The 25,391-nt window shown below is 43.0% G+C and overlaps 3 protein-coding genes across 3 annotated transcripts in view; 1 reads left to right on the top strand and 2 right to left on the bottom strand.

The window, feature by feature from the left end:
• Positions 1–8,951, bottom strand: part of LOC124787663 (cuticle protein 16.5-like) — a 94,630-nt gene extending 85,679 nt beyond the window's left edge. Inside the window, exon 1 of the mRNA XM_047254470.1 lies at positions 8,794–8,951. Coding sequence (XP_047110426.1) covers positions 8,794–8,916 — 123 coding nt within the window. The 5' untranslated portion in view covers positions 8,917–8,951. The remainder of the gene's footprint in view (positions 1–8,793) is intronic.
• Positions 8,935–19,127, bottom strand: LOC124789214 (son of sevenless homolog 2-like). The gene is made up of 2 exons (XM_047256508.1): positions 18,947–19,127; positions 8,935–9,177 (listed from the first exon to the last, which is right to left on the bottom strand). The coding sequence occupies exons 1-2, from the start codon at positions 19,064–19,066 to the stop codon at positions 8,935–8,937; spliced, it is 363 nt and encodes a 120-aa protein (XP_047112464.1). The 5' UTR covers positions 19,067–19,127.
• Positions 19,128–20,050: 923 nt separating this feature from the next.
• On the top strand, positions 20,051–22,982 carry LOC124789213 (zinc finger protein ZIC 5-like; the record flags this gene model as incomplete). Its single annotated transcript, XM_047256507.1, has 3 exons — positions 20,051–20,715; positions 20,771–20,778; positions 20,865–22,982. Coding segments are annotated over 3 exons (1,287 nt in total), but the record flags the coding sequence as incomplete, so codon positions are not given.
• Positions 22,983–25,391: the final 2,409 nt, after the last annotated feature.

The raw sequence follows: 25,391 nt of genomic DNA, 5'->3' as shown, positions 1-25,391 counted from the left end.
CCAACTGTACGAGTCGTGGTCCTATGCAAAGTATAAGGCCTAACGACACCTTTGAGTTACTGTGCGTGGACTTGTACGGACCTTTGCCCAAGTCATCAGGAAACTTTGCTTACATTTTAGTAGTGCTAGAAGCTTTTTCCAAGTTCATCAAACTATACCCGATTAGGAAAGCTACAGCCAAAGCAGTCTATAGCAAGCTTGTGAACGATTATTTTGTTCATATTGGTAAGCCCAAGGCGATTCTATCAGACAATGGGGCACAATTTACTTCTAAGTTGTGGAATGAAGGCTTGGAAAGTAATGGGGTCGAGGTGATCCATATTTCAGCTTATTGCCCGGCTGGGAATCCCGCTGAGAGGTATATGCGCGAGCTAGGCCGACTGTGCCGTACCTATTGCCATCACAACCATAGGGCATGGGGCAAATATGTAGCAGTATTTGAGAGAATTATGAACACCTTGAGACATGAATCGACGGGATTTTCTCCAGAGGAAATACTGTTGGATGACAGAAGTAAAAGTTTAGTGGAAGAGATAATCAAATTCCCTCCACGGATTGACATTAGTATTGGTGTGAAAAAAGATCGTTTGCGAGAAGTAATGAAGCTTAAAGCCGAGGCTCGCATACGTCGTCATGACGCTAAAGCGCGTTTTGCTAAGTTTGCGATCGGAGACTTAGTACTTGTAAAAGCTCATGAGAAATCGAGCGAGATAGACAATGAAATCTCTAAATTTAAGTTTGTTTATAATGGACCATATAAAGTCATTGGTATACCTCACACAAATGCTTATTGCTTAGAGTATCCAAGCTCTGGAAAGCTGTTAGGTATACGAAATATAATAGATTTGAAATTGTACCAACCTAGGATAGATTAATACCACACAATGGGTAATTTGTACAATATGTAAATATAGAGTGTAAGATTTAAGGTTTGCTAGATTGCCATGATTTTGACTGACCAAGAGGACATTAAAGAAGTTGTAATTAATAAGTAATTAATTTTGACTAAATGATTTAAGAGAGAGTGATTATTTATCAATTGAAAAATCCAAGCTGCTAATTTAAGTTTTCAGCTGAGTCACAGTAGATTAAGCAACGTAAATATGATTTTGTAACTAGCTGTAAGATTTCATGAATATGTGTTTTACTAGTCATTGCCGATGTACTTAGACGCTGTTTTAAGTTTCAGGCTAGTACATGCGTGTGATGATGGACAGTGTTGAGTTATCCACTGTGATAGTATTAAGGGACTCCTTGAGATTACTCGGGAGTGAGTTTTTCCCAAAGAATTCAGTGAAACGGACGTTCTGGAAACGCCGTCACAAGGGCGAGTGAGATCAAGCGTGCCGCACACGCGGGCGCAACAATACTGGCGAGGCGAGCCGCTGTCGGCTCTTGTGCCGCTGTTGGCTCTTGGGCCGCTGTCGGCATTCTTTGTACTTGCGAGTACGGAAGGCGGAATTGTTTTTCTTCCTGGACAGCTGAAAGAATTCTACTGTCAATATTTATGTTTTTTTCGATCTGATGTGTGTTATTTTCTTGTTTAGCGTTTAATGGACTCCCATGACGAGAATATTAATTATGAAAGGGTTATGTAAAAATGTGTATTCTATGTAATTAATTATTAATTTGCGTATTTTGATCTACCTGTTTTTATGACCATGTACTCTGATTAATTTTGTAAATAGTATTCCATTTCATGATAGTGTTACGGATTTTGACGATTTTGGAATAGCTAAACCATTTTCTATGTTTTCTATGAATTTTAATATGTTGTCAACCTGTTTTATTTTGTGCAAGATGACAGAGTGGAATAAGATTAGGAGTGTCTCCACTCAATTATTATGGTCTAAAAATTGATTTATGCTTAATTAGACGAATGCTAAATTTTGTTGATGTTTTGAGCATATGCATTTCCGCTGTTTCTTTTTTGGGACATTTTCTGAGTCTGTTTACGTTACACGAACATCCTCAGACAATGTGGGGCACGTGTAACGCCGGAAATGCATATCCTCCTATTTCCATCTATTGTACTATTATTTTTTCCTTGTTTTGTTACCTCAAGATATGACATTTCTGTCTCTTTATATATTGTAATTGCTTTACTGTTTGGATATATATATATTTATGCACTTATGTCGATGTATAATTGGTTTGTTTCGTAAATATTATTTGTATTTTTACGCTGGGTCTTGCCTAGGGAAAACTGCTATCGAACGATTACATCGATAGGTCGTGTGAAGAATCAAAGTGTGTAGGATCTTTGGTAGTGTTAACTCTGCCGCGTGGAGCGCGGGCAGAGCAGTAGGAGTCTGGCTGGAGTAGCGAGTGGAGCAGGTGTGTTGTGTGACGCTCCCGCGAGTTGCCGCGCTTTCGGGGTTTGGCAGCATGTAATTGCGCTCGACTCGCGATGATAGTTTCTGACATGGTGTCGCGGACGGGAAGCATTAGCTGGCGCACATCAAGAGCCCGTTTCGCCTGGTGACCGTGTCGAGAAGAAGGCGCGCCAACATCCAGCTTCTGCAACAGCGACGGCCGACAATGAGTGACTGTCGCCACCTCCTCGATCGACGGCTTCAAACCTTCAATCAACCAACAAGGAAGACTAAAAGCACGTAAAGTTTCAGAACTGTATGGCAGACCTCAGCTTTTCAAATTGTTCCATTTGCCTCGCAAAATTACAGCAACTTAGCATGAACCTTTGTTGCTCATTGTCCCAATTGCATTGCCAAGCAGGGTCCCTTCCTTTTCCGAAATGAACCCGAGCGTCGTTGAAATTCAAACGCCAGCATTACAATAATATAATTCGATTTCACTGCTTTAATTTCAAAGTTCAGCTGGCTACAATATTTAAATTGCACAAGCACAAATTAAGAGTGCGAGCTTTGTTACCGTATTTTAGCTTACCTGTGACTGCAGCTCAGCTTGGTACGTACTAAATTTTACTATTGTTAATTGTTCAGAATCATTTAATTCAAGTTCAAAGTTAAATCTCTTGTTTCTAAATTGCGTAGAGTCAAGTTGCTTTTGAAATGATTGTTGAGGTAGTCCAAGACTAACCGTATTTTACTGGATTTCGATGTGCTTCAGAAAGAAAGCTCGCTATTAACTTCAGTCACTAAATTAACTTTCGATTTTCCGGTTTTATTAATTCTTTTGCTAAATTAAGTCAGAGTGTAGCGAAATTTATTACTTCTGACAAACTTTCAGTTTTCACACTACACGTGTCAACCTTCAGTTGCCACGCTTCTAGTGTTAATTATATGTGTAATAACCTTTCTTTTTCAGTTACTATAGTAATTGTCCTTAGGACTGGCGACCGTGATTTCCCCCAAATCTCAAATATCTAATTACCGCTAGTTAATTGTTAACGTAACGGCCGCACATTTACTTTCTTTATTAACTTTACCCCTTTTCAAAATTAATTTCCACCAGTTTCATTTGCATTTTTCCTTTCATTCAGATGTAACCCTTTCCTCCCTCTTTACCGATAGATTAACTTCGGTGACGATTGCTTTTCCCAAATTTCCATTAGGTACACGCGGTTTAATTTTTCACTGTCATTAAGGTCGATAAGTGAGGGGGGAGGTTACAAGTTCAGTTAAAATTAATTTATAACGTTAACATTTTTGATTTCCATAAGGGAAATTTAATTTTATTAAATTGTTAAATAATGATATATTTCCTTGTTTTAGATTATATTTCTCTTTTTTATTTTATATAAGCTTTGAAAACATATACTGCCACAAAACGTACGTCGCGAGAACGTATTAATAAACTTCCCTCCGCCACGCTCCATTTTGTGGCTTGCGGAGTTATGGTGTAGATGCAGAAGAGACTCTGATTTGTATAAGTCACTAGTGTTCTCCTTTCGTAAACACGGTCCGTAATTGGAATATTACACAATTAAAATAACTCGTCCAAATTACATGTTTCCATTGCTCGGGAGCCCAGATTGTATGGTGCTTATTTTAAAAATTAAGTCACCTGGTTGCAAGAAGTACCATGGACACATTGCTCGTAATGTCAGTCTATTTAGGTTAACACGGTTCTGTAGACTCCTACCAAGCTCAGTCCTTACTTTTGTGACAATGGTCATCTTGCTAGGGATAAATATCATCCTGTTGATGTCGCTAATTGGTAGTATCGATAAAAAGAGTTTTGTTTGGAAAATGAGTCCTCATTAATTTCATCAGAGTTTTGCGTAATGGCGTCTTTGGAAAAGGATGAAAAAAAACACGAGAAGCTATGACCAACATCAGCTAATTAAAAATTCGCCAGGTGTGAATGGGACTCGGGCTCTGAGAGCTCCGTACGAACTTAAATATGTATGCAGACAGTTCATCGATTTCCGGAATCGAGAATCTTGACGATTTTTGCCTGTTGCCGACATTGACATTGGCAAGATATCGCTCCCGGCAATTCCAAGACTTTCGAGAATGTTTAAACTTTGAGTTTGAAGTCGTTTAAGAAGTGACAAATAAATATTTCTTTTTGTGAAGTATAATTACAGTTTTCAAATATTCTTCCTTTGCTTATACTGCGAAACGTTGCTTCTTCCCAAATTTCTTGATACTATATCAACGGGATGTACACTATTAGTTTTAATGAGTGGGTTTGCGACTATCAAAATATGTTACATAAATGGTCATTATTTTGACTGGATTGTTAGAAGCTTGTTTTCTTTACAGCGCAAAGTGACTACAGACCTTAGTAAGTGATACAAATTTCAACTCGATACGTCTATTTGTTCCTGAGAAAAAAGCGTCTTAACAGACGGACGGAAAGACAGGACGTCGTTCAAGAAATGAAAAAAAAAAAAATTCTTGTGATAGAATTTCAGTTCCACAATTTTCGAACTTTTTTATTTATTTGTACTGTGAAGACTTGCTTCTTGCCAAATTTCATGATTCTAAGTGAACAAGAAGTACCCTACAGCTTTTAATGAATCAGAGTACCAAAATATGTAACATAAATGACCGTAGCTTTTGGTTTCATTGACTTAGAAGCTTCAATTTTTTACACCGCTAAAGGGCCGTCGGCCTTAATATGGGACATAAATTTCAACCTCAAATGTTTACCTGTTCCTGAGAAAAAGAGTTTTTAACAGTCGCGCAAACAGAGAGAGAGAGAGAGAGAGACAGATAACAAAGTGATCCCACAAGGGTTCCATTTTTACCGACTAAGGTAATTATAGAGAATGCTTATAACAACGGCAACCAGCTGGAATTTGGTTTTGGTTTACTTTTTGGAAAAACCACTGTTCCCTGTTTCGAATTAATACATTGGTCGTCAGACAGCTTGCACGTTTTTATGGAAGCACATAGTAAACAGATTTTTCTTGATAACACGTACAGTAAACATTTGTGGATGTTCTTAGTTTAGTTTAGTCAAGTCATGTTCAGCAGATCATTTTCACCATTATTTTATCCATATGATATGGAACAAGTCAGTTTAATACATACATATATATATATATATATATATATATATATATATATATATATATATATGAATAGTGTTAATATTAATATTACTGAAATTTTTAGTTCTACACATGCAACTACATTTAAAGGTACAAATTATTATTATTATTATTATTATTATTATTTTGCAGTTCTGAAACAGAAACTCGTCCATGGAATAGGAGTTGCCTAAAAGAAATGATTTTAAGCTAGATCTAAAACTTGATCTGCTGCCCGCCAGACGCTTTATGTTATTGGGCAAATGATCAAAGATTTTTGTTGCTGAATAATGTACTCCCTTTTGAGCAACTGACAGCTTCAGTAACGGATAGGATAGGTAATTTTTTTCCTCTAGTGTTGTACATGTGAATATCACTGTTCTTCGTAAATTGAGATGGATTATTTATAACGAATGTCATAAGCGAGTATATGTACTCTGATGGTGCAGCTAAAATACCTAACTTTTTTAATAGGTGCCTACATGGCGTCCTTGGGTGAAAACCACTAAGTATTCTGACTGTTCTGTTTTGTGCAATCAATACTTGATGTCTAAGTGGTGAGTTACTCCAGAAAACTATTCCATAAGACATTATTGAGAGGAAATATGCAAAGTACGTTAGGAGGCTGATCAGTTTATTACCAAGACTAGCGACTATACGGAGAGCGAAAGAAGCTGAACTTAAGTGTTTGAAAAGCTCAGTAATATGCTTCTTCCAGTTCAAGTTCTCATCAATGTGAACACCCAGAAATTTGGAGAAATCTACCCTGTTAACTGAGCCCTGTTCATATGCTACATCAACTGTCAGTATGACTCTATTCGGTGTACAGAACTGAGTATAGTGAGTATTTCAAAATTAACGGAGAGTCCATTTTCTGAGAACCATCTAATAACTTTTTGAAAGACATCCTTAACACGATTGTGCACGTCATGCGGTTTCTGTTTTTGCCACTATGTTGCGCGCAAGTCAGTTTTGGCAGGTTTTTTCGCATCCTGAAACTTCCGATCTGAAGGACGGCGTCATCTGCGACACGCGAGAAAGGTAAATTCAGTTTCAGTATTCGTTTTTTAATTTTATTGCCACTTTTATCGTGTCTTACTCGAAACAAGACATCAAGGAAGTGATATGTGCATGCAATTAAAACGATAGCCAACTAGAGAAAGCAGTTGTGACAGGGTTGGCCACCTTCCTGGATATATTGAGAGTATTTTTGCCTCAAGGTGTCGGCTACCAGGGTGCAAGTAACGTTCTCGCATAATGTGTGAAAAGTGCAAAGTTTATTTGTGCGTATTAAAAAACAATTGTTTTACTAAATTCCATAATGTGGTCATAAAATGTAATGTGTACATAAAATGAGAAGTAATGTGAACATTTTTCATTGTAAATAAAAATATGAAAGTACTAAGAGATCGACATTTTTTTCTCTGTTAAGACACAATGTACACACACGTCTACATTCAATTATCCAAACACTGTCTAAAATAAAATTTCAAAATTAGTTTTTTTGTGCTACTTTGAGATCAACTGCAGCAAACAAAGTGACTGAAATATTTTTCCATTCTTTGTTTATCTTCGGCACTGAAGGGGATAAATGAGAGGTCATTTACATGAATAAGGAACAGCAGAGGACCCAAAATTGAACCCTGTGGGATCCCCTTTGTGATAACTCCCCATTCACTAGAATTTACCGCCCTCTCAACATTATTTGTGCTATTCAGCACAACTTTTTGCTTTCTGTTCATTAAGTATGATTCAAACCAGCTGCAGCCTTCGATTCCATAAAACCTGCGTTTTTCTAAGAGTGCAATATTTATTTGGTTTGCGGACTGGTTTGCGGCTTCCAAGACTTCCGTTAGACAACACTTGGATGTCGTAACAGATTATACGAAGTTGATGGACACCTTTTGACAGATCTGACTATCTTAACCCATTACTGGTCATTGTCCCTTTTTGGGGACGCATATATTTTACTTATTTCTACGTAAGCAATGGAGCTTTTAGCCTTTATTGTTGCACCTGTAGGTTCAACTAACTGCTATAATGCCTGTAAATGTAAAATAAATAACTTTTTTCTAAGTACTTCACGTCAGGAAAATTATAAACTTGCCGATTTTTTGTTCTCGCACTTGACAGCACTGTATCTCTGCTGGTAGTTCCTGGACGACAATGAGCTGTGATTTAGTTCTCTGGGCGTGTTTGTTACGAACATATGGATGTCCATGTAAGATTAAGTATACTTCAGATTTTTTCAAGTAAGTGCAATATCGATATATTTTATGCGTCCCAATAATGGGACAATGGCATGTTACACTAGCATTTATTGTTGATGTGCCCTATTCCTGTATACACGTATTAGACAGAGAAGAATTGCATTTTACGTTCTTTATATCTGCTTTTTTCATGTTCTATTCGAATTTTAAGATTCCAACAGAATAAAAACATGCTGCATGGACTTACACTTGAAGAAATTCTAGCAGAACTATCAGATCATTAAGAGAGTGACGATGAAGATGATGACGTAGAATTGGCGATTATTCCACCCGATGCAGATGTAATAACAGATGAAGAAGACATGGACAAAAATGTATTGAACATTGAGTCTTGTACAAGATGTAGCCAGTACTTTAGAGAGAAGCTCTCACTTTTGGATGTCAGACTGAGAATAGTGATGTTTTACCAATCAAAGAAAACAGGATGAGTACGAAAACGCAGAGGACCACAAGAAAGCAAATTGATGGGAGGACGGGTGAGCACAGATGTACGACTAGATCCAGGAAATCATTTCAGTGTGTCAAGTAAAACACAGAAGAGAGTAAAACACAGAAGAGATGTGCTTACTGCAAGAAAAAAACAACAAAAATTTGTGATAGGTGCAATGTTGGTGTACAAGACAAGTGGTTTGCTTCATTTCATACTGAACAGACATTCAATAATATTAAAACATTCTTTATTTATTGTTTGTGTTGTTTCTTACAATATTATGCATGGAGAATAAGGCTGTGAATTTGGATAGCGCATTTGGCCAATGTCCCAAATATGGGACGGTCTGTAGTTTTTGTTCTCATAAACTGAAAATTTTCAAAACAACTTTTTATTCAATTAATCACTCAGTGTAACGTATTTATGTATAAAAGTTTGCAAAAAATGATCCGATAGAGTTTTGGCCAGTAATCGGTTAAAAGACTTTAGGTAACTGAAGAACAAATTTTAAAGGTAGTACGAGTGGAAGATGTCTCAAAACTCACAAGGAAGTCATCCGTCCTCGTCGGAGAGCACGCAGCCGACGTGCGTTAGAAGCTTCGGCGCCGCATCGTGTTGGCTGTTCTTACCTGGTAGTCCTCGCGCCAAGCCGTGGGCTTCCAAAAGCATTCCGAGAAGGAGTTCCCCCAGCGTGTGAAGCGGATGGAGCGGAGCGGAACTGAGTTGCCGCGTCGCGGAGCGGCGCCGAGCATAATGCGCCATCAAAAGTGCTAATGCCACCGGGGGGGGGGGGGGGGGGGGTGGCAGGGGGCATCCGTGGCCCCCGGGGGCGAGGGGCGGCGGCCCCGCACGGCCCAGCACGGCGGTGAGCGGCGTGGGCGGCGGCGCGCCGCCCTATATATATAGAGGCGGCCGCCTCGGGGCAGAGGCGACACCGCTACACGCTCTTCCTCCAGGCCGCAGCCACTGCCTCCGACATGAGGACACTCCTGGTGAGTAGCCGCCGCTGCCGTCTGCAAACAAAGCAGTTTCTCTGAGTTCTGAACGTTCTCAGCGCGTCTACTACCAAGGATGACTAGTAAAACATCTACAACGTGCTTATGTCAAAGAGGTAGGTGGATCAAAACAAAATGTCCAGACACTCTGTGACCAAAATGGTACTGAAACAGAGGATGACAGACTAAAGGCCGAAATACTAAATGTCTTTTTCCAAAGCTGTTTCACAGAGGAGGACTGCACTGTAGTGCCTTCTCTAGACTGTCGCACAGATGACAAAATGGTAGATATCGAAATAGACGACAGAGGGATAGAGAAACAATTAAAATCGCTCAAAAGAGGAAAGGCCGCTGGACCTCGTGGGATACCAGTTCGATTTTACACAGAGTACGCGAAGAAACATGCCCCCCTTCTTCCAGCGGTGTACCGTAGGTCTCTAGAAGAGCGTAGCGTTCCAAAGGATTGGAAAAGGGCACAGGTCATCCCCGTTTTCAAGAAGGGACGTCGAACAGATGTGCAGAACTATAGACCTATATCTCTAACGTCGATCAGTTATAGAATTTTGGAACACGTATTATGTTCGAGTATAATGACTTCTCTGGAGACTAGAAATCTACTCTGTAGGAATCAGCATGGTTTTCGAAAAAGACGGTCGTGTGTAAACCAGCTCGCGCTATTTGTCCACGAGACTCAGAGGGCCATAGACACGGGTTCACATGTAGATGCCGTGTTTCTTGACTTCCGCAAGGCGTTCGATACAGTTCCCCACAGTAGTTTAATGAACAAAGTAAGAGCATATGGACTATCAGACCAATTGTGTGGTTGGATTGAAGAGTTCCTAGATAACAGAACGCAGCATGTCATTCTCAATGGAGAGAAGTCTTCTGAAGTAAAAGTGATTTCAGGTGTGCCGCAGGGGAGTGTCATAGGACCGTTGCTATTCACAATATACATAAATGACCTTGTGGATGACATCGGAAGTTCACTGAGGCTTTTTGCAGATGATGCTGTGATGTATCGAGAGGTTGTAACAATGGAAAATTGTACTGAAATGCAGGAGGATCTGCAGTGAATTGACGCATGGTGCAGGGAATGGCAATTGAATCTCAATGTAGACAAGTGTAATGTGCTGCGAATACATAGAATGATAGATCCCTTATCATTTAGCTACAAAATAGCAGGTCAGCAACTGGAAGAAGTTAATTCCGTAAATTATGGGGGATTACGCATTAGGAGTGATTTAAAATGGAACGATCGTATAAAGTTGATCGCCGGTAAAGCAGATGCCAGACTAAGATTCATTGGAAGAATCTTAAGGAAATGCAATCTGAAAACAAAGGAAGTAGGTTACAGTACGCTTGGTCGCCCACTAATTGCATACTGCTCAGCAGTGTGGGATCCGTACCGGATAGGATTGATAGAAGAGATAGAGAACATCCAACGGAGAGCAGCGCGCTTCGTTACAGGATCATTTAGTAATCGCGAAAGCGTTACGGAGAGGATAGATAAACTCCAGTGGAAGACTCTGCAGGAGAGACGCTCAGTAGCTCGGTACGGGCTTTTGTTAAAGTTTCGAGAACATACCTTCACCGAAGAGTCAAGCAGTATATTGCTCTCTCCTACGTATATCTCGCGAAGACACCATGAGGATAAAATTAGAGAGATTAGAGCCCACACAGAAGCGTACCGACAATCCTTCATTCCACGAACAATACGAGACTGGAATAAAAGGGAGAACCGATTGAGGTACTCAAGGTACCCTCCGCCACACACCGTCAGGTGGCTTGCGGAGTATGGATGTAGATGTAGAATCTGTGGGCTTCGCATAGATCTTAAGTGCTAGGTAAAAGTACATCAGGAAAGTAAATGTTTGTGTTACATACACACTAGTTTCATTTTATTCTCAACCGCAGAGTATCATCTTAGTATAGGGAGTACCACAAATTCTGTTAGATTCGCCAGGTTGATCGAAATCATTGCCTATATATGATTATCCTTGTACTGGCAGGTGAAATGAAATGAGAAATCATTCCATTACGCTAAGTCCAGTAGGGCCTAGAAACATTCAACGAAGGCTCTCACAAGTATAATCTAGTGTATGATCGTGATTTCGTCCAGAGCTGCGCTACACATCTACAGAGGTGTTCATGGATACTCTTAATATTGCGGAAACAGAAGCACCTCTGAAGATGTGCATCGCAGCTCTGGACGAAACGTCGGAACGAGAAAGATGCATGGGCCACGACTATACAAACCGGAAGATTCACCTGCAGCATAGAAATATTCTCGTCACCTACTGCAACCTGCTCTCGCGACGGAATTACATGGCAGGGTCAGAATTCATAGGAAAGTCCTGGATATGATGCTGACCGCTGGATACTGCAGCCTATGGAGTGCCTTTTTCTCCGTATCTTGCTACCAGAAATCTGTTCCTGCCGCCCCACATTCAAATCGGCAGCGGTATGATTCAGTAGATCGCCTGTCACCCCGTATGGCTCTGAGATGGCAACGTGACGTTCGTTCGTCGTATCAAACCCGATCGCCTCATTAACGACTTTTGGTGTGGTACGCCAGCCAGTCCTTTGGGTGCTTCACCCAAAAGTTATTAGGTGAATGCTGAGCTGGGTTCTTATTCTCGCCACAGAAATACGATAGTCAATGTTCAGTGAAAGAGTGTTTACGTCCATAGGCAGAAGAACGTCAGTTCTTTTTTTATTTTTGCAGATATTAATTAACAAATGGTTCCGTGATACTCTCTCACTGACCGCAGAGGGAGAACATGAACTATGCAGGGTACAGTAAAGTTAACCTAATCTACCTGTTCATGGCAATGAATTCTACTGTTAAGGCAAAGACGAATCATGAGTGATATATCTGAATTCTTCCCACATTCTCATTAATAAACGCAGGACAGGTCATTTTTATAAACTGAAAATTTGTAGTTTGCGCTATAAAAGGTGCAAGGGAGCCTACAACATTTTTGCAATCATCTACCAGTCTTTCAAATTCAAAAGACACATGAACTGATCAAGTCAGTGCTTGATTTGTGACTTTTTTAATCTGTATGTCTTTATTTTTGGTTAATAAGCGTTTTAATGTGTGCCTACCTCTATTTACAATGGTAATTTTCAATCGCCTATGAGCCTATAGTTGCTATTGTTTCATCCTTCTCGAGACAGAAGCCATTCAGCAAAACTGTGACGTAACTGACGTGAGTTTACTCTTCACGCAAATTTCTATAAGTTTATTTTTCTTTTGATATCGACTTGGGGTTATATCTTATCTCACTTCGTGTTTTACTCAATGCTCTTGGTGTATTGTAACCTAATATTTTTCTGTTCTCTGCGTTTTCCTCAGATGTCAGGACAGAATTGTTTTCACTGGTTTCATTTTCAATGTTTCGTTTTTCTAACACAGAGTATGTTGTTGTATGACTGTGCGTTTGTTATCTCATCCCGTAGGATATTCTTGCACCAGTTTTGACACTGTTAAAATGTCTGAACAGAACTTTAGCCCTCCCTTTACACTTTGTTCTCACGAAAGGAGCGTTTGCAATCACCGAACAATACTACACATAATTCTTAGTACCTGAATTACTTCCATTACCCTTCTGTATTGCCCAGGAGACCTTCAAATTGCCAGATAGTATCAGCTTTACAGTGAACAGTATGGCATTACATAGTCGGATAGTCAGTACAACAATAACACATCTCTGCTGCTTTCAAACAAGTTGTCCACCACTACTACAGTTAGTGTCCTGAGGGTCGATTATTCATTTCTGAAATGCCTTATTACAGGTTCCTGATTCAAACTCATTATCCGTCCATTAAACAGACAGATGATTTCTTGATCGCTTTATAGAAATATAAGAAAACAAAAGGCACGGATTTTTGCTTTTTTGGTGTGTATTGAATAGCGAAAGTTGTTATAAATACTGACGGATGGACAACCGTTGTCGCGGAGTTGAATCACAGTTGTAGTTATATTTCAAAATGTGCCATTGACTTTGTTTGACAAATAAATTTCAAGGTGTAAAGGAGTCCTTGTCAAAATCATTAATATTTATTTTAGTGTTATGGAAGTATTAAAAAACTGTTACTTCAGGTATTCAATTATTGCGAGAAAAATAGTTCAAGGTAGTTCTCCATTACGTGATCAGGAAAATCGTCGGATAATTTAAGCCACGATGTTAGATGCAAATCTATTGCAGCGTCCAACAATATATGTATTCATAAGGAGAAGGGCTATTTTAAACAGTTCTTAGGCTAAAAGTTCTTAACAGTTATTGGCAGTAATAACGTATCATTATATTATAAAAAGAATATGGAGCACAACGGACACGCCGGCCGGAATGGCCGAGCGGTTCTAGGCGCTACAGTCTGGAACCGGGCGACCACTACGGTCGCAGGTTCGAATCCTGCCTCGGGCATGGATGTGTGTGATGTCCTTAGGTTAGTTAGGTTTAATTAGTTCTAAGTTCTGGGCAACTGATGACCTCAGAAGTTAAGTCGCATAGTGCTCAGAGCCATTTGAACTATTTGAACCAACGGACACTAACGAAGTTTTAAAATGTACGGTAGCTTTCTGTTTCCTTTGATTTATGACACCTATGATCAAAAACGAAATAGAAAGGTATCATTGTGTCACTAGAGGCGACAGAGATCTTTTGTAGTTTTATGAAGGAAACAGTGTAGATCTTGGTTGTTTAACTGTAATTATCGGTTTATGCCTAACAGGACATTATAGCTAAATACAAAAGAAACGAGATCCATATTATTCTGTTCTGTTACAGTACGCCAAATAACCCTGGAGAAAAATCTGTAGGTCGTCTGTTTCCCGCCACTTAAAAAGCCTGGTCGTAACAGATCTCTGTACCAAAAACAACTTTTGCTGCCTACCTGATTCTGCAAACTGTAGTGTTCCACAAGGAATTCGCGTGAGGATTAATTCCGACACATCACGAACTACAGTTTTCCCAAGTGGAACAAATTTCATAGGAGCACTACGGTACTGTTGCAGTCGAAGAAATCGCAAATTCCGTTCGTCACGCCAACGAAGTTCCTCTAAGTATAGAGAATTATTAACGAACCTTGTCATTGATTATCATTTCCTTGTGAAACCCTTACGCTCACCAGATGAAAAGTTTTTCTTGATAGCCTATCAGACTTGGAAAACTTCAGGCATAATGGTCTTCTAGTGCAGAATAAATTAGCAATATTTCCTTAATAGGGTTTCTAGAAATTTATTTTCTTCAGCCACAGGGGAGTATTGCCAAACTACGTCAAACATTGACATTTACCGCCAAGAATTTACCAAGTGAACGAGGTTTGCTACTGATTTGTCCACTGTAGCTTGTGCGGCTTTTGGAACCGTTTCCGGTATCCCATATTTCATAACAAATCAACCGCTTTTTTCACGAAATAAACTACTCCAGTCTTAAATAATTAACTGGTGCCACTAATACGTTAAAAGTACTGCAGTTCTAAGATAATTATGGCATAATCGGCTTGTGACTTCTTGGGCTGCTTAGACATTTACGAACTATGAAGAAATTCTGCGGTCCTGATCCACACGACATGGACAATGAAATATGAAGTCCGCTCCTAGAATACTTGCGAGTAAGTGCTCTTTCCAAGTGTATGACGTTTTGGTAAAGGGGAGCCTTTAAATGGCATTACAAGGTACTTAGCTTAGAACTAAGCGAACTATGAGCAAAAGTTCGAAGCCAGGAATGAGAAGCAGCCTAAAAGGAAACAGCAATGAGCAGAAGGACAACACTGATTAAGACAGCACAGACAAACTGGGATGATTCTGGTGTTCGATACACAAGTCTCCACATAATAATCATAGAACATTAGTCTTACTAAAGAGACTATGGCAGGAGAAGAAAATTTCTTCGGTTACAGAATTATGTTCAGACGCGACTTATGCTAAAAGGCTATATGACTATTAAATGCGGTACTGTACTTCAAAGTGAGACAGATGCAGGACACTATCTTTCAACATAATCAACGGTCAAAACATTCTACCTATCATTCGATTTCTTGGCTATAGAAATCCTCTGCTTGGTCACGCAGCGATTCGAGAGCCGCCGAGTGAACGTCCTCATTGCTGGAAAATCCGCAATATCTGCGAACCGGTTCCTCGACTGCCGAGACATTGTCATCTGCGGTCGTTGTCGGTGAACCACTTCCCCGACCAGCATCAACCACGTCTGTGAGGCCTTGGTCAAATTGTTGGCACTGTTTCACTACAGCTGGACATAGCATTACATTCGGTCCTTACGCAGCCAGAATTTTGCGGCGAATCTGTTGGATGTGTTGTCCACAAGAATCGTAATGTCCTGCGTACTTAAATTCTGCAGTACGTTTCCAGTTGCCGAGCTATTGCCTTTGCACACTGCGATGTACCCCTTAACCGTACCGCAGTACAACTGTGCCCGCAGTGAGCCCAGAACATGTACCCACTTCTGACAATGCGCCTCTTTGCCATCTCCTACGCAGAAAGAACTATGGCATCTGTTCTACAGAATATTCCGAACGAGGAGTCATCAAAATTGCATAATGATATCACAAGACGAATGAAAATAGCAGACACTCGTCGATGGGTGGTGATGATTTTTTTTTCACTTTTCTTTCCCTACTTGTAAACACAGTACGGGCTGTTGTAGAACTACAGTCTGTTCTCAGAATGAAATTTTCGTTCTGCAGCAGAGTGTGCGCTGATATGAAACTTCCTGGCAGATTAAAACTGCGTGCTAGACCGAGACTCGAACTCGGAACCTTTGCCTTTCGCGGGCATCTGCACATGCAGGAGAGCTTCTGCGAAGTTTGGAAGGTAGGAGACGAGACACTGGCAGAAGTAAAGCTGTGAGGACGGGGCGTGAGTCGTGCTTGGGTAGCTCAGGTGGTAGAGCACTTGCCCGCGAAAGGCAAAGGTCCCGAGTTCGTGTCTCGGTCCGGCACACAGTTTTAATGTGCCAGGAAGTTTCATTCTGTTCTGCTAAATATCCCAGTTGACTGGGAGTGAGGCAGAGGATATTCCAATTTGGAACGTTACGGGAAATATTTCCACTTCAGGCATTCGCCTGCCAACCAAGGAAAATTTCCCGAAAACCTTGGAACCAGAGAACTGGAATAATTTTAATTTATTTCTGGGGCAATGTTGTCCATTATCTCAGCCAATATATATATATATATTGGCTGGGACAATGGACAACATTGTGTGTCTGTGTGTGTGTGTGATTTTCTTAATCGCCCGTTCATCTCCATACTCTTAACTCATTCACACACAATGTATGCCGCAAGCAAAGTGAACAGTGAACCGAGTTTTGGACGGGGGCGTTCCGGATACTGCAGAGTCCGGGATCGGCGCTCCATCTGCATAACGACGTGGCGGCGATTAGCGGCGACCTTGCCCGCCTCAAAACACATATTGTCTTCGCCGCCGCCACGCTGTGTCAAGGACACGCGCGCGCTTCTGGGTCGTGGGCTGACTCAAGTCACGCACTCGGCTGTTCGCGCACGCTGCTGACAGCCACTGCGACTCACTCTGCTCGCCACCTCGTGTACGAGGATTAGTCACCCAACATCGGATTTCTGCAGATTTGCAACACATAAACTATACCTACTTTTGCACTGCATGAGCGCTTCGGACGAATTCGATTTCACTGTCCCGCTCTTCCTCTCCCATAATGTCTTATTTTGTTTCCAAAAGCAAGGCGAGAAAACATTTCTTTTTCCAGTTTCTTGGTTGGTTCCTGACACGACATGTGTGCATAAGTGAGAGAGGTTTTTGACATTCTGAACGAAGTCTTTAGTAAGTTGCGCAGTTTGCATCTTACGTGGCATCCCGGTAAAGTTCGTTAGGTGGACGAAGTGAGTCATCTGGCATATCGCTGTGGAATGTTTTCAGCCTCGCCACTTCTTTGCTGAAAGAGGTAGGCTGTCGTCAAATCACTGAACTCACATGCGGAAACAGTAACGGTTCATATATCTGTGAGGCCATCCTGATTTATATTACTGCTTGTATCCTAAAGTCCGTGAGATGGCTGACTGAACAGTTCCTTTGTAACTAGAACACCACAACTATCTTCTGTCATCCTTGCCTAACAGAGTTGTTACTTATTTATTTAATCTATGGATAGGATCCCCCGTCGGGCAGACCGTTTGTCGGGTGCCGGTCTTTCAATCTGACGCCACCTCGACGACCTGCAGTCGATGAGGATGTGAAGGATGATGATGAAAATACAACACCCAGCCGGAAATCGAACCCGGGCTCAGAGGATTGACAATCCGTCACGCTGACCATTCAGCTACCGGGGGCGGACACAAAGTTCCTGCTTCATCTCCACTCAGCCTCTCTTACTAGTCCTTCTGGCTTGGCACGTATCCGTAGCCGATACAAAAGAAGAGTTCCTTCAGTCAAATATCATGATAGTTTTAATCTGTCTTCGGTAGATGAGCTACATTTCTTACAAATTCCTCCAATCAAGCGTACTTCACAGTTTTTTATGTGAGTACACAATAGAAGTCTCAAATAATTGCCATTTAGATTATGTTTCAAGATTTTAAAGATTTTACAATATTTGTCCAGGTACGTTAACACTGTGTAAACAACACCGAAGTTTTAAAATCAAGCTGGAGAGCTGTCGATGTAATGTTTTAAGTCTCTCGTGATACCACAACATCAATCCTACAGCATTTTTCTGAGACACGGGGGAACGAGTTGCCACACTAAGCTCTTATTCTATGCGAGAGGATTTCAGATCGGTTAAAGGACGCCTGATTTCTCTAAATCATTTTAGTTTAATGCTTCCTTTTATTGACCACATCTTCTTCGCCATTCTTTTCAACTTAAAGAACGCATCTAAAGACATCGTTTTTTCTAAACATTATCTCATATTCTATTCCTATGATGACTCTTCATACAAAGCGATGTAATATCTACCTCACAACAAAATACTCGTTTCAGTGTCACACGTAAGTAGTATCTTCCATCCGAGCTCCTATTTTTTACACATTGGTCGAGGACAGTACAGCGTTTCAAGTTGCACAATGTTTAAAGCCCTGAAATTGAACTACGGGCTGTCATAGGAATTAGGTTTTTCGTTGTTTCCCTAAATCATTTACGGCGGAGCTCAGAATGGTTTCTTTGAAAAGGTCACCGACTATTTCATAACCCATCCAAACTGAAAATGGGACAATACCTTCGATTCCGACCAAGGCTTTTCAGAAATTTCCTTGGTCACCCGGCGAACGCTAGGGCCGGCCGGAGTGGCCGAGCGGTTCTAGGCGCTACAGTCGGTCGCAGGTTGAAATCCTGCCTCGGGCATGAATGTGTGTGATGCTCTTAGGTTAGTTAGGTTTAATTACTTCTAAGTTCTAGGTGACTGATGACCTCAGCAGTTAAGTCCCATAGTGCTCCGAGCCTTTTGAACCATTTGACCCAATATTGACGAAACTTGGTGACTACGTATCAAGGCAACCACTAGAAGTATGTTATTTCACTGGAGAGGAAGATGTTCATTTGTGGAAAATGTTTTGTGATTTTAGTGCGTGTATAACGTAAATTTCTGTACTGGCCTAATTCGCCTTACACGAACTAGGTCTATGTTGCTGATTCTTCAGATAAAATTTTTGAAACGGTGACCAACATGTATGTAGAGTTACGTATTAGAATTTCAAGGCAAAATGGCACAGTTTTTCAGTATTTACAATGGAAATCTGTTCATATAAGAATGTGTCTTATATTCAGACTAAGAAATTTTGACCTGATTCAACCAACCTTGCAATGGCCTTGCCATAGTGGATACACCAGTGCCGTCAGATCACCGAAGGTAAGGTCTGTCGGACGGGGCGGGCGATTGGGTGGGTGACCATCCGGGCCGCCATGTGCTGTTGCCATTTTTCGGGGTGCACTCAGCCTCGTGATGCCAACTAAGTGCTACTCGACCGAACAGTAGCGGCTCCGGTCAAAGGAAACCATCGTGACGACCGGGAGAGCGGTTGCTGTACACACGCCCCTCCTATCCGCATCCTCTGCTGAGGATGACACGGCGGTTGGAAGGTCCCCATGGGCTACTTGCGGCCTGACGACGGAGTGCTGCTGCTGCTGCAACCAACCATACCCTACATTCATCTCGTAATAGGAAGTAAAATAAACAGTCCAACAGCGGGACTAGTTGAGAAATCGTTAAAGAATAATGCTAGGATGGGTTACATCTTGGGGAGTGTACAGGAGACCAAAATCTGAACAAATCGTGAAACTCGAAAGGAGGCGTTGCACTGTAGGTCTAACGTTTTAGAAGTGAGTCAAAAACTCGGAAATTAATAGTGATATACGTATGAAAATGAATGTTACCTTATACGGTAAAGTATAGCTTCATAGAAATTATCTAAAAACTACCGAACTTTTGGACCTGTTTAGCGTCTTTTCTTTTCCCAAAACAAAAAAATGGTTCAAATGGCTCTGAGCACTATGGGACTTAACATCTGAGGTCATAACTTAGAACTACTTCAGCCTAACGAACCTAAGGACATCACACACTTCCATGCCCGAGGCAGGATTCGAACCTGCGACCATAGCGGTCGCGCGGTTCCAGACTGAAGAGCCTAGAACCGCTCCGTCACAGCGACCGGCTTTTTCCAAAACAAGTTTGATTATCTTCCTGCTTCTCATTTCTTCAGGTAGCAGTACTGTTGTGTCCGGTCCAGCGTACTGAACTCGTTTTGTCTTCCACAGGCTGTGCTGAGCGCCCTGCTGGCGTTGGCGGCCGCCGCCCCCAAGGCATCCCCTGGCTTCCTGTCCTCCTTCCTGCCGCCCCCACCGCCCCCACCGGAACGGTTCGAGGACTACGACTACAACGACTACGGGGGCGGCAACGGCAACGGCAACGGCAATGGCGGCGGGGGCGGCGGGAACGGCGGGGGCGGGACGGACGGCGCTCTGCTAGGCGGTTACTCGTACGTGGACGCCAACGGCCACCTGCAGAGCGTGCACTACGTCAGCAACGGCTTCCGCCTGCTGCACACCTACCCCGCCTCGGAGGTGAAGCCGCAGCAGCCTCAGCTGCAACACCACAAGCCGGCACCGCCGCCGCCTCCGCCACCACCACCACCACCGCCGACCACGACCACCACGACCACCACGACCACAACCCCACCGCCCAGTCAGAACGGAGGCGGGTTCTCTGTGAACGGCATAGGAGGCTCCAGCGCCGGCGGCGGCAGCTTCAACGGTTTCGGCGGCTCTGGCAGCAGCTTCGGCAGTGGAGGCGGTGCCGGTGGCGCCAGCGGCAGCGGCAGCGGAGACGTCCACTCGCTGAACAAGTTCTTCTACTCTTTTACTGACCCCACCACATTCGCCACGGCCAACACGGGCTTCCCCGTCCAGCACAACACGTACCTCGCGCATTCCGGCTACCCGGTGGCGCCGTCCAACCTGTACGGCTACGGATACGCCCCTGCCGCCCCCGCAGCCATCGCGACTGCCGTACCTGCGCCGACGGCTGCGACGTACACAGCCCCCGCGCCGATCACATACACGGCCCACACGTACGCCGCCGCAGCGCCGGCGAAGATCACGTACACATCCGCCGCGCCGGCCAAGATCGCCTCGTTCGCCGCGGCCCCGGCTCCAGTCGCCACGTACACCGCTGCCGCCCCCGCCGCCGTCACGACGTACACCGCCCCGGCGCCGGTAGCGACGTACACGGCGGCCGCCGCTCCAGCTACGGTGACGTACACCGCCCCCGCGCCCGCGACCTTCACGTACACGGCCCCCGCGCACCCCACCACGCTCACGTACGCGGCGGCGGCTCCCGCGCGTATCGCGACGTACGCCGCCCCGGCGCCCGTAGCGACGTACGCGGCGCCCGCCCCCCTGCCGTACGCGACGACGGCGGCGGTGCTGCCGGGGGTGCAGACGCAGTACCACGCGCAGGGCGAGCTCGGCCAGTACACGTACGGGTACGTCGGGCAGCTGTCGGCCAAGCACGAGGCGGGCGGCGGCGACGGCACCGTGGCCGGCGGCTACTCCTACCTGGACGCGAACGGCGTCGTGCAGACGGTCAAGTACCTGTCGGACGACCTGAACGGCTTCCGGGTGGCCGCCACCAACCTGCCCGTAGCGCCCTCCGACCACAGCCGCCAGCAACCGCCCCCGCAGCAGCCGCAGCAGCCGGACCAGAGGCCCGTCGACTCCGGCTTCGTGGTGCCGATGTCGGTGACCGAGACGCCGGAGGTGAAGGCGGCACGCAGAGCTCACGAGGCGGCGCACCGAGAGGCCATCGCCAGGAACATGAACATGTCTGACTAGGCTGCCAGGCGTCCACCCTGCACGGGCAGCACCGCGAAATACCGGCCAAAAAGCAACCCGACCGCTCTACCTTGTTGTCGCCTTCGAAACCAATTGTAATCCGTACACCCGCAACCACTAGCAGGGTAATCACTTTCCCCCCCACCTACAGATCCATGAAACACACTGTACGAATTACACTGTGCTCTCCCAGCGCAGTAGTTCACGCATTTTCCACCTTTTCCCTCTCACACACTACTTTGCCCGATAGTGATTGTAGCAGCTGTCGAATTCATATCAATTTCAGCATAAAACTAGGGAACACATTTTATTTTGTTTATTATTCCCGTTGAAGATTCTGGCCAGTTTAGATGTAAGAATGGTGGAAATATATGACTGTAGCCTTTGTGAGCCGGTATCCAATGAAAAAAAAAAAAATTCTTAAGTCTTAAACACAACATCTTAAATAAAAAAAAACTGAATTTTTGCTGTTGTTGCAGATAAGTTTCATTAGCGAATATGAAGTACACACCTTCCTGGCGTTCTGATAAATGCTATTTATATAATCATTAACTGGCTTCCAGTTTCTTAGGCCGTCATCTGGTGACAACAACGATAGCTCGAGAAACCGAAAGCAAGTTCACGATCAAATCAATAACTTTTTGCAGAAGATCAGCAAAGTTTTTTTCTATTCAATATTACTGTCATATTTGGTTAAGCACCGACAAAAATTGAATTTAATGTTCCTCAGGGCAATTCACTCCAAGGCTGCTTATCAAAATAGCCGACACGTTGGCCTTCGAAAAAAATTCACTTTTATTCCTGCAACAACGGTGTATCAATAAGGTCAATACCCTATGTAGAGGTGTTTCAGTAGGTTACATGTTTCAGTAGCACCAACTACATACACAGCGAGTGCCGAAAGTGAACGAAGTAAGGACTACTCTTTACAAACGGATAGTCGTGTGTGCCATTGATTTCTTGTCAGACTAATTTCTAAACTGATTACGATTGTTTCAAAGAACAAAACAGGGGAACCATTAACAGTCACATGCCTTCATGAACAGCATCACTGATAATAGTGGCTATTATACAAAAAATGTTAACTAGTAGCTATGTGGTAACCAGTTTTCTGAGGTGAGCTCAATATCTATTCCGATTATGAGACGCTCTCCCCTGGGACTGATTCCTGGTTATGCTATGTGAAGCAAGTCGCCAGTAGCCCGACGCAAAAGATGAGATTCTGCTGCTAACATAAGCACTCGAAGATTCGCAAACATTTGAGGCACGTAAACCTTACTGCTGTCTTAAACATAACAGTCGGTTTTCCTCTTAGGTAGTGTAAGCTTCACATTGTGATTTTTTACTCAGTAAGAAGTTAGAACATCTGAAAAATTTGGGTTGTTTAATGTCTGTCCGCCCGTGAATTGAAGATTTTAGACTGTTGCTGTGCAGAAATGACTTTTTAGAATGTAATTTATTATTAGGAGTTATTTTTTTAAAATTTAAGTTTTGTGTTAGATAATGCATGCATTTTTAAAATAAACTTATAAAACTGTAAGCTGAATGTAGTTTCTTTTTGGTTCCTTAATACAGTTTCCGTCAGTGATACAGCTGTACTAGTATGGTAGTAGACGCAAGTGGATGCAACTAAACAATAGCTTCCATTGTTTCATGTTCATTCACATCAAAATTGAAACTATCCCACTGATACATACTGATCCAATTCTACCCTCCCCACCCCCCCCCTCCCCTCGCCTCCCCTGACAACAGAATACCATTAAGTTCTACTCCTCCTTCCTGTCTTTATGCTGTAGTGTTTATTGCGTAATCGTACACCGTGTGCAGCGATATTAGAATACAACTCCTCCACTCTCCCCCTTCCCCATATGCCAGACTTCACCTGCCTCGCCCGTTGGCCACTCAGCTGTAGAATCTTCCACTCGTGCCATCTGTGCTACGCTACCCCTTGTGTCATGTGCTTGATGCCTGCCAACAGTTTCAGGATGTACCGAACAATATTTCACCACATCGATTTCCTCTCTTCTTGCGGGCCCACTGTGATACACTGTCACTTATCACAGTCACTTCTTTCCGGTTGCGTTTGTCAACTACAGCTTGGCCACGATAACTTGACGATTTCGCAAGTACTGCCAGAAGCAATCAGAACTACTTTAAAGATATTCGTTGGACTCCAAGCGCTGCCAACGTCAAGCTGCCCCTAGATCCGAAGTGATGATGATACGTGGTTTGTGGGGCGTTCAACTGCGCGTTCATCAGCGCCAATTTTCAAACAATCCAATTTTTACACAATCCAATCTAGCTACTGTTACGAATGATGATGATGAAATGATGAGAACAACATAAACACCCAGTCCCCGGGCAGAGAAAATCCACAACCCAGCCGGGAATTGAGCCCAGGACCCCGAGATCCAGAGGCAGCAATGCTAGCCACTGGACTACGAGCTGCAGACTAGATGCAAAGTAGTACAAAAGGCCTGAGTCCACCAACAAGTAACTTCTGTAACTACTTCCTGAGGTGTTTACATTACAACAAAAACTCACTCAAGTTTAGTTTTTCATGCCACTGGAGAAAGTTTATTTCAGAAACTCGCCGCAAGTACTTGCTGCAGTACTGCAGTTATTCTCAATAACCAGAGTTGTTGGCACTGTTGTTGCACTATTATTAGTGAATAAAAATCATGACGAAAGAAAAAAATAAGGACATAGAAAAAAATATTAGAGGAGTACATGTTGATGTTACCAAGAAACACAATTCAATTAACTAAAATCAGACGATTTCACTCAAATTGAAAACTTTGATGATGTCGTATGCAAATTTCGAACATTTCTTGTCTATTGCATGTTCAAACAATCGGTAACAGGAAACAAAAACGCGGGGAGGCATCTCACCAAGACTGTGTTTTAATTACTCTTCGATTTTTGAAAGCAGTATTTACTGCTTTTATCACGAATGTAGCGCATTTGTGTCTACGGTAACATAAAAAAAAATCAGTCATAATCTAAAGACGTCTGTGCTGCCATTCTGCTTTCCCTTCTGGTAAAACAAACTGATTGGTGAACACATTTCACAGCTTCTTTACTAGTGGTGACAATTATGTGGGTTTTAGAGGATCCAACGGTACATTTCTTTCGGCCCATCTGTCTTTGTGTCATTTCCATTCTCGACAATGATATTTTCGCACCGGTGTTCTGTAGGTTTGAGAAGAACTTCGACGAAAAGACAAACTGGACAAGTACTTGCACCAAGATTCAAGAAACTGGAACGAATTTTCACCCTCAGCGGAGTGTGCGTTGATTTCAAACTTTCTGACAAATTAAAACTCTATGCCGGACCGAGACTCGAACCTGGGAACTCGATCTGGCACACAGTTTTAAGCTGTCTGGAAGTTTCAGGCACAAAACTGTTTCCAATAACTTGCGAAGTACTTCAAAAAGACGAAACTAGTGGACGTCGACTGGTAGGGGGGGGGGGGGGGGTTGCAGATTTGGTGGTTCATAAATTACAACCAGTTCTGTGATTGTATGGATAATGCGACATACCATAGTGGGAGTCCGACAGAATGCCTAATAAATATGATTTCACGATTACGACGTTAGAGTGGTTGCAATATGAGCAAATAAACTGCAACGACTCAGTGACGAAGCCTGAACTGTTATCTACAATGAAGGGAAAGAAGCCAGTCGTGAAAGTGTACACCGTGCATAAAAGCACTGAGAGCAGAGGCTGCAAAGGGTAGTGCGTTTATCACACTAACACTGCGATCAACGTCCGATAGAATTGGCGTAGGCCAAAATAAACACAATTTCAGGGAGAACAATGTCACTGGTGACATGTTGCATGATACACTCCTGGAAATGGAAAAAAGAACACATTGACACCGGTGTGTCAGACCCACCATACTTGCTCCGG

Source organism: Schistocerca piceifrons, chromosome 3 (genome assembly GCF_021461385.2).
Source record: "Schistocerca piceifrons isolate TAMUIC-IGC-003096 chromosome 3, iqSchPice1.1, whole genome shotgun sequence".
NCBI lineage: Eukaryota > Metazoa > Arthropoda > Insecta > Orthoptera > Acrididae > Schistocerca > Schistocerca piceifrons.
This window is presented reverse-complemented; position numbering and strand designations above follow the sequence as displayed.

Bases quoted from the DNA above. Each gene is read 5' to 3' on its own strand.
- LOC124789214 (XM_047256508.1), bottom strand. From the start codon at position 19,066: ATGGCAACAGCACATGGCGGCCCGGATGGTCACCCACCCAATCGCCCG. The intron at 9,178-18,946 runs GTTGGTTGAATC...CTTTGTTTGCAG, and splicing joins TATGGCAAGGCCATTGCAAG to ACGGCAGCGGCGGCTACTCA.